Source organism: Dendrobates tinctorius, unplaced genomic scaffold (genome assembly GCF_039654945.1).
Source record: "Dendrobates tinctorius isolate UK_male_01 unplaced genomic scaffold, ASM3965494v1 ptg000143l, whole genome shotgun sequence".
In the NCBI taxonomy this organism is placed as follows: domain Eukaryota; kingdom Metazoa; phylum Chordata; class Amphibia; order Anura; family Dendrobatidae; genus Dendrobates; species Dendrobates tinctorius.
Genome location: NW_027361810.1, coordinates 9,187,771 through 9,197,360, shown reverse-complemented (window position 1 = coordinate 9,197,360; position 9,590 = coordinate 9,187,771). Strand labels below are relative to the sequence as shown.

The 9,590-nt window shown below is 40.7% G+C and overlaps 1 protein-coding gene across 5 annotated transcripts in view; it reads right to left on the bottom strand.

Moving 5' to 3' along the window:
• Positions 1-681: 681 nt before the first annotated feature.
• Positions 682-9,590, bottom strand: part of BCS1L (BCS1 homolog, ubiquinol-cytochrome c reductase complex chaperone) — a 23,931-nt gene continuing 15,022 nt past the window's right edge. For 2 of the 5 annotated variants that reach the window (XM_073545403.1, XM_073545404.1), the window contains 7 exons: positions 7,195-7,566; positions 6,847-6,986; positions 4,211-4,405; positions 4,042-4,105; positions 3,723-3,892; positions 3,071-3,188; positions 682-1,944 (listed from right to left, as the gene is read on the bottom strand). In XM_073545403.1, coding sequence (XP_073401504.1) covers positions 1,692-1,944; positions 3,071-3,188; positions 3,723-3,892; positions 4,042-4,105; positions 4,211-4,405; positions 6,847-6,986; positions 7,195-7,514 — 1,260 coding nt within the window. In that variant the 5' untranslated portion in view covers positions 7,515-7,566 and the 3' untranslated portion in view covers positions 682-1,691. Of the gene's footprint in view, positions 1,945-3,070; positions 3,189-3,722; positions 3,893-4,041; positions 4,106-4,210; positions 4,406-6,846; positions 6,987-7,194; positions 7,567-9,590 lie in introns of those variants that run through there. The other 3 variants (XM_073545405.1, XM_073545406.1, XM_073545407.1) reach the window with 3 other exon arrangements.

Sequence of the window (9,590 nt, the reverse complement as noted above, 5' to 3'; positions counted from 1 at the left end):
AGAAGGAGCCCCGACCAAGTACTGAGTGCATTTACTGATCATACATTTCAGGAGGACAACATTCCGGATTTTACAATCATTTTTTCAAGCTGGTGTTATAAAGTATTCTAATTTACTGAGATAATGACTTTGGGTTTTCATTGGCTGTAAGCCATAATCATCCACATTACCAGAAATAAACACGTGACATAGATCACTCTGTGTGTAATGACTCTATAGAATATAGGAGTCACTCCTTGTATTGAAGAACTGATATAAATTCAGTTTTTGATGATATTCTAATTTTGTGTGATCACCTGTAAAAGGGGTGGCCCGGGATTCCAAAAATATTGTTGCTTTCTTCCCATAAAAACAGCACCACCCCTGTCCACAGGCTGCTTATGGTATTGCAGGGTCCATTCACTTTAATGGAGCCCAAGTTGCAATGTCAGACTTAAATGATGATTTTGGAAGAGTTACTCTAATGACAGAAACTCGTGAGAGATGGTAATGGCAGAATATAGACGCTCGGGCAGAATTAAACCTTGGTGGGTTTCGGAAAGGCAAATGTGATTGTTTTTTTCTGACATACTGGGGCTTTAAAATAAAGAAAATCAGAACTGGACGAGTCGTTTAAGTGTTTTGTGTTAGAGGGGTGGGGGGTGAGGGATGTGGATGGGAGATAAAACATTCAGGATCCAGTTAATAATAAATGCACTTTTATTGTCTGACGAGGCGACGCTATAGGTCTATAAATAAAACCTCATTATGAGGCAGCCATGGTTCCTGCTCCTGGAACAGAACGCTCTTTTCCTGGCCCCGGAGCCCCCGAAGGACCGCACTTATAGACTGGAGGCCATTAATTACTGATGGCGGCTGCAGAAATGGATCGTCCCAATACATATTTTTCCGATTATAACCGCATTATTCCGATGTTTCTTTATCAAACCGGCTGCGAGGTGGAAGACAATGCTGGGTTATTCAATTTAATTGGAGCCTTTAAAGGGGTTTTCCAGGATTAAAAGCACATGGCTGCTTATTTTCACCCCCAAAAAATAGCATCAACCCTGTCTACAGGTTTTATTACAGCTCAGCTGTATTAATGTGAACAGGGATGAGCTGCAACACCACAGACAACCTGCAGCCAGGGGTGGCGCTGTAGGTCAAGGAAAGCAACCATGTTTTTTTAATCACTGACAACCCCTTTAATCATGCATTAGCCCTAAGGAAGGTGTAATAATATGGGCAACTGCGCTCTGCCTGGCCTGCTCCATTTAAAGGGGAAGTGTATTCAGCAGCTTCAGGCAGAGCGATCAGCCGTCACACTTCTCCAAGCTGTCCACAACATGTATGAATACCTAAACCATCACATAATAAAAAAAATAAAAACCTCTTTCTTATAGGCTTCTTGTGTGAATTCTGCTCCATTTTCAAGATCTCTGCTTGCTGTCAGAAAACCAGAGTTTTCCAGTTTACCCCTAGAGCAGTGCTGGTCCTGTCTGACAGAGACACGTGCAGCCTCTTGTTCTCTATGATCCAAGATGGAACTGAATTTCAAGCCCTGTGTGGGAGCAACAAAGTTTCCATTCACTTACAGCAAGCAATGATTTTGAGAATGGAGTGCATTAGAAGAGTAGCAAAAATCCCAATTAACTTGATTCCAGTTAGACAAAACTGGACAGTCCTTGGTAAAACGTGGCCCTCGCGGTCTGTTAAAGCGTCAGGGAGGGAATGTTCTTGATGGCGGCCCGGGGGTCATTTTTGTGCATCATAAAATGGCCTTGCACTTGGGCGGCGCTAATCTGCTCAAAGGCGCGAAGGGCCGAGTCCGCAAACTCCTCAGCGGCAGAATTGGGCTGATCCGGGTAAAACCTCTGGAACATCTGGGCGAGCTGCCACCGGGTGCAGTGTCCAATGAATTGTTTGACATCCACCCGACCTGGTCGGATCAACGCTGGGTCCAACCTACAGAGACAGAAGAACGTCAGATCTCGCGCACGACTCGAACATATTTTTTTGGAGCACTCTGCAGACACTCTTAGCATGCTCATATAACACCTTATCCGAGCACATTCACTTATCAATAGCCCTAAGCTATATTGCTCCACGCGGGTGGCTCCTCCTTTGGCCGGCGCCCGCGCCTTGCAGTACTATAGGTTATTCAACGTTACATACTGCATGAGCCGACCAAAGGAAGAGCAGCCAATGTGCAAGAATTAAATTGTTACACATTGGCCTAGTCACACTTTCTCTTCTTGACTTCCCAAAAGGTTGCCTTTAAGTTCCCTCACTGCTCTCCTCTTAGCTAAGGTGCTTCACTATGGAGACTAGATCCCGGGCACGGCCCGTGATGGAGGGGCATGTGACCAGACTCATCACTCAGCAGCCTCCGTGTTGTAACGCTGCACTTGCACCACTTTCCCTTCTCATAAGCCATGTTTGAGAAAAAATACTAAGAAAGTGGACAATCCCTTTAAAATGCCAGAATATTCCCTTTAAGAGGTAGCTGATAACTTCTGAATGGGCGACAATCAAGGAGATTGCACTCGCTCCTATCAGCAGAACGGGGCACATGCTCATCCGCCGCTGCATTCATTCTCTATGGAGCCGCTAAATAAAGCGGAGCGCAGTACTCGGCCAGTCTGGGGCAGTGAACCAGGACCAGAAAACAAATAGATTTCTTAGGGGACACGTCCATGAAAGTTTTGTATGTTGACTGCTACCAAGAGGTAGCAGAACTCCGAATGCAGCTCTGGAAGTGACTACTATAAAACAATGTAATGCAAGTTCAGTAAAACAATAAAAAAAGCAAAGTATTTGCAGCTTCAGGACACTAAGTGCAGAGAACTGACTGATACATTGTAACAAACTATCAGGACAAGAAGGAGGTGAACGCTGAGGTGTTTTACTCTTATGGATTTGCTAGTCTGCATACAATAGTAACAAACCCTCAGCTGTGATTAGTGTCATACTTGGAGGCTGAAAGCCCATTCCAGCCTAAGTATGAATGTTAATATTCAATGGCAGCAAGGAGAGATTTTACAAACTGTGTGAAACCACCAAGTATATGAGGAACATTTCACCATCGCACCTGTCAATGTGATTAGTCGTCATAAACACGATGCGAGCTTCAGTGGAAGCGACACCGTCCAGAGCGTTCAACAGACCGCTGAACGTCAACCGGCCGAACCCCTGATAGGCAGAGGGATCTGAAAGAGAAGAGACGCAGAATATAATCTACTGCCCCTGATGTAGGATAGGCGGGAACAGTCAGTATCTAGCAACCAGCTTACTGACTGTCACCATAACGGCTAGCAGAACCATGATTGCAGCTCCAGGATTAGTACACAGTGACTGCACCAGCAGAATAGTGAGTGCAGCTCTGGAGGATAATACAGGATGTAACTCAGGATCAGTAATGTAATGTATGTACACAGTGACCAGCAGAATAGTGAGTGCAGCTCTGGAGGATAATACAGGATCTAACTCAGGATCAGTAATGTAATGTATGTACACAGTGACCAGCAGAATAGTGAGTGCAGCTCTGGAGGATAATACAGGATCTAACTCAGGATCAGTAATGTAATGTATGTACACAGTGACTGTACCAGCAGAATAGTGAGTGCAGCTCTGGAGTATAATACAGGATGTAACTCAGGATCATTTGCACACATTATGTAATGTGTTGTTATGACTCAGGATAATGCAGGTAACAATAAGAGATACAATTACTGGACACTTACTCTGCTTTGCCAGATCTCGACTAATAAAAGCAGCATCCACGTCCTCCAATAGGATGATGCTCTGCTGCGGAGCGACGCTCAGGAGGTGATTGAGGCGATCGTCTGAGAGGCTGTTGTCACTCAGGCTCATTAGACAGATGCTATACTCCAGCTCTCCGGCCAGGGCTGTGCTGAGAGGACAGCGGGGTCCATGAGACAATGTAACCAGAGAGCAAAACACACAACTTTCCAAAAATCATCCCCTAAAATAACCCCCTGACCTGCAGTCACCAATATGTCATATCCATAATACAAACCTATAAGTCACAATGATACTTACATAAAACTGCTCTTCCCACATCCAGGCGGCCCATACAGGAGATATCCGCGTCTGTACGGGATCCCTGTGATTTATAGTAGGGGAGAAAGAAAACATGATAACATTTCCCAGAGACCCGCAGACACAATGTGCTCTTCCCAATCTCATCCTCGGGGGATCAGGTACTTGCCTCGGTCACTGTACCACTTGGGATTGTCGATAAATCCTTTCACATCCTGAACAATCTTATCAGAAATCCCTTCTTCTAGCACCACAGAAGTCAGGGGGCGTCTGCGCCTTGGAAAACCAAATGGTCGCCATTCAGCACCCAGAGCGGTGTACATGATCGTCTTCCCCTCCTGCTGGCGAAGAGCAAGTTCTCTAGCTACAAGAAAGAACACAGACAAAAGAAAACATGTTATAAATAGGGCTGTAATATGATTGTACATAGGAGCAGTATTATAGTAGTTATATTCCTGTACATAGGGGGCAGTATTATAGTAGTTATATTCTTGTACATAGGAGCAGTATTATAGTAGTTATATTCTTGTACATAGGGGCAGTATTATAGTAGTTATATTCTTGTACATAGGCGCAGTATTATAGTAGTTATATTCTTGTACATAGGGGCAGTATTATAGTAGTTATATTCTTGTACATAGGAGCAGTATTATAGTAGTTATATTCTTGTACACAGGGGCAGTATTATAGTAGTTATATTCTTGTATATAGGGGCAGTATTATAGTAGTTATATTCTTGTACATAGGGGCAGTATTATAGTAGTTATATTCTTGTACATAGGGGCAGTATTATAGTAGTTATATTCTTGTACATAGGGGCAGTATTATAGTAGTTATATTCTTGTACATAGGGGAAGTATTATAGTAGTTATATTCTTGTACATAGGGGCATTATTATAGTAGTTATATTCTTGTACATAGGAGCAGTATTATAGTAGTTATATTCTTGTACATAGGGGCAGAATTATAGTAGTTATATTCTTGTACATAGGGGAAGTATTATAGTAGTTATATTCCTGTACATAGCAGTATTATAGTAGTTATATTCTTGTACATATAAGCAGTATTATAGTAGTTATATTCTTGTACATAGGGGCAGTATTATAGTAGTTATATTCTTGTACATAGGGGCAGTATTATAGTAGTTATATTCTTGTATATAGGAGCAGTATTATAGTAGTTATATTCTTGTACATAGGGGCAGTATTATAGTAGTTATATTCTTGTACGTAGGAGCAGTATTATAGTAGTTATATTCTTGTATGTAGAAGCAGTATTATAGTTATATTCTTGTACGTAGGAGCAGTATTATAGCAGTTATGTTCTTGTACGTAGGAGCAGTATTATAGTAGTTATATTCTTGTACGTAGGAGCAGTTTTATAGTAGTTATATTCTTGTACATAGGAGCAGTATTATAGCAGTTATATTCTTGTACAAAGGGGCAGTATTATAGCAGTTATATTCTTGTACATAGGGGCAGTATTATAGTAGTTATATTCTTGTACATAGGAGCAGTACTATAGCAGTTATATTCTTGTACATAGCAGTATTATAGTAGCTATATTCTTGTACATAGGAGCGGTATTAGAGTAGTTATATTCTTGTACATAGGGAGCAGTATTATAGTAGTTATATTCTTGAACATAGGGGCAGTATTATAGTAGTTATATTCTTGAACATAGGAGCAGTATTATAGTAGTTATATTCTTGTACGTAGGAGCAGTATTATAGTAGTTATATTCTTGTACATAGGAGCAGTATTATAGTAGTTATATTCTTGTACGTAGGAGCAGTATTATAGTAGTTATATTCTTGAACATAGGAGCAGTATTATAGTAGTTATATTCTTGTACGTAGGAGCAGTATTATAGTAGTTATATTCTTGTACATAGGAGCAGTATTATAGCAGTTATATTCTTGTACGTAGGAGCAGTATTATAGTAGTTATATTCTTGAACATAGGAGCAGTATTATAGTAGTTATATTCTTGTACGTAGGAGCAGTATTATAGTAGTTATATTCTTGTACATAGGAGCAGTATTATAGTAGTTATATTCTTGTACGTAGGAGCAGTATTATAGTAGTTATATTCTTGAACATAGGAGCAGTATTATAGTAGTTATATTCTTGTACGTAGGAGCAGTATTATAGTAGTTATATTCTTGTACATAGGAGCAGTATTATAGCAGTTATATTCTTGTACAAAGGGGCAGTATTATAGCAGTTATATTCTTGTACATAGGGGCAGTATTATAGTAGTTATATTCTTGTACATAGGAGCAGTACTATAGCAGTTATATTCTTGTACATAGCAGTATTATAGTAGCTATATTCTTGTACATAGGAGCGGTATTAGAGTAGTTATATTCTTGTACATAGGGAGCAGTATTATAGTAGTTATATTCTTGAACATAGGGGCAGTATTATAGTAGTTATATTCTTGAACATAGGAGCAGTATTATAGTAGCTATATTCTTGGACATAGGAGCGATATTATAGTAGTTATATTCTTGTACATAGGGGGCAGTATTATAGTAGTTATATTCTTGTACATAGGGGGCAGTATTATAGTAGTTATATTCTTGCACATATGGGGCAGTATTATAGTAGTTATATTCTTGTACATAGGGGCAGTATTATAGTAGTTATATTCTTGTACATAGGGGCAGTATTATAGTAGTTATATTCTTGTACATAGGGGCAGTATTATAGTAGCAAGGTTCTTGTACATATGGGCAGTATTATAGTAGCAAGGTTCTTGTACATTAGTATTATAGGTTTATTACATCAGACTCCTTTTTTACCTTCTTGTAGAATATTGAAGAAAATATCCCTATTGGTCCCTATTGCAGTAAAGGTAACAGACTCCCAGGGGGTTCCTGTGTGTAAGTCAATCATCTGTTTTTCACGATTTCTCTCTATGCGAATCCACTTATTTCTATACCTTACGAAAAAGACATTGAGACTTTTTAGAATTCCTGTCTGGAAATAGTTGATTAACCATTTAAGAGTATTTAGATTTAAAGCTTTTTCTGCCTCATTGGAGGAAGTGTATTCCGCAGTTTATTCGCTTCCTCCGGACAGGTTGGTTGACAATAACTACGGCCCCCCATTACATCATCTTCATAAGAAACCCATCAGGGGGCACCTACCAAATGAAGTGATTTCCAGGACTGGGCACAAAGTCAAATTTAGTGCTGATCCGGCCGCTCTCGTGCTGCAGATACGACGTCTCCACGCTCAGGTGTTGCGTGCGTTTTGCGTGATGCGAGATCCAGCTCAGCAGCCATTGGTAGCTCTTATCTTTACTGGGGACCTCCAGCGTGATCATGTAATGCCTCCTGAAGGCCACCATTCCTAGCTGGGCCCCTTTACGAGCCAATGCCAAAGCTGTGCCCACACCAACCAGACCGAACCCAGCACCAAAGTAAGGGTTATCCTTCAGCGCCGCCAGGAAATCAGATAGCGGCATTGTGACAGATGACGAAACCGATGGAAGTGATGATTATCTTCTCTGTGGCATTCTGACAACATAGCGGGAGAAAAGAGTAAAAGGGTCAGCATTACAGTGGGAGAAAAATAATAAGCTACCTAATGTAATCTCTACCAGGTTCTGCATTGGTCAAGACCCCAGTATCATCGGGTCCACGGTGTGGCTTTGTGAAATGATCATGCCAAGTGATTTAATATCGGCTGCCAGATGGATGTCACATAAGATCCAATCATTAGGGAAGCAAGAGAACTGAGATTTTGGAAGAACACAAGACACGTGGGATATCTGAAGAAATTGGAAAGTATTTTGCGTCTTTTTTAACATTTTTTATTTTTAAACGTATAATCTAAAATCTAAGCCAACCCCTTTAAGAACTCAGTCAGCTCCGACCCCTGGCCGTAATACCCCATAAATACTGCATCTAAGGTGTTTGATAGAGGGAGGATCATCTGTCAGTCGTGCCGCTGCGATTGGACAACGGGTGCTGATGGCTTACCACAGCCCCCGCAAGAAGCCCACGCGAAACGCGCGTCGGGGCACAGCGTGCAGGCCTTCTGACAGCATGGGTAAGTTATGATAAGTGGGGTTATGACCTGATGTCTGAAAGGCAGTGGATTACTGGGATTTTTAACATACCTCACTAGGGGATCTACATACCCCTGCCAATTTGTGTCTTTGGGGGCCACCTTAATATTGCTGCACTGGCATTATATACATGTTGATATTCTATGCTGTCATGAGTTTTGCACTAGTGTTGCACCTTGGTCTCCTATTTATCACTCTGACATAATACTGTCATACATTGTTTACTTTTTGATGTGATATAATGAATAAAATAAGGATCTGATTTTATCTAATGGATTTAGACTCCTTTCTCTTTCTGTATGTTTGCAAACTTGGTGGGGTTTTCCTTGGCTAATGCTATCTGGTGGTGTGGTTATTGTACTGGCCACTATTTTTCATTATGATTCCTGCTGTTGGGATTTTGTATTGGCTTACTACATCAGAAGGGACAGATTTGGCCCCCCGAGTTTGCTATGGACATAACCCTATCAGCCCCCGCAGGAGGGTAACACACTGCACTCAGCAGGCATGTAAGCGATAACATAACCAAGCACGCTGACTGGAATAATCTATATTATAGGAAGAGTAAAAAGGTCTAAAAAAGAAAAAATGCTTCAGTATAGGACCAAAATAAATAAAAAAACAATTGTAGCATAGGATTTTTACAGGATGAAAATGATGAAATGGTAAGACAGGATGTTGAGAAGGCTGAACTTTTAAATTCCTATTTTGCATCTGTTTTCTCTCCGAAAGGAAATGTAACATCAACTGTTATTCACTGTCCTATTAAGGGAATAGAAGAATCCAGGATATCTATAAACAGAAAGATAGTGAGGAAACACTTAGCTAACCTAAATGAATTCAAGTCTCCAGGTCCAGATGAATTACACCCCAGAGTACTGAAGGAGATAGCAGAAGAAATTTTTGAACCCCTCTCTATAATCTTTGAAAATTCTTGGAGAACAGGAGAAGTGCCAGAAGACTGGAGAAGAGCAAATGTTGTTCCTATCTTCAAAAAGGGGAAGAAGGTGGACCCAGGTAACTATAGGCCGGTGAGTCTGACTTCTATACCAGGAAAGATCTTTGAACAAATTATTAAACAACATGTATGTCAATACCTGGATAAGAATGAAGTGATTAAACAGAGTCAGCATGGGTTTGTAACTAATAAGTCATGTCAGACTAACTTAATTTCCTTCTATGACGGTATCACTGATTGGGTGGATCAAGGAAATGCTGTAGATATAGTATATCTTGACTTCAGCAAAGCATTTGACAAAGTCTCTCATACAATCCTTATTGAAAAAATGACTAAGTATGGAATGGACAAGGCAACTGTTAGGTGGATTCATAACTGGCTTAGTGATCGGACCCAAAGAGTGGTCGTAAATGGCTGCACATCCAGTTGGAAGAATGTCTCAAGTGGGGTACCACAGGGCTCTGTCCTGGGCCCTGTATTGTTCAACATCTTTATCAACAATTTAGATGAAG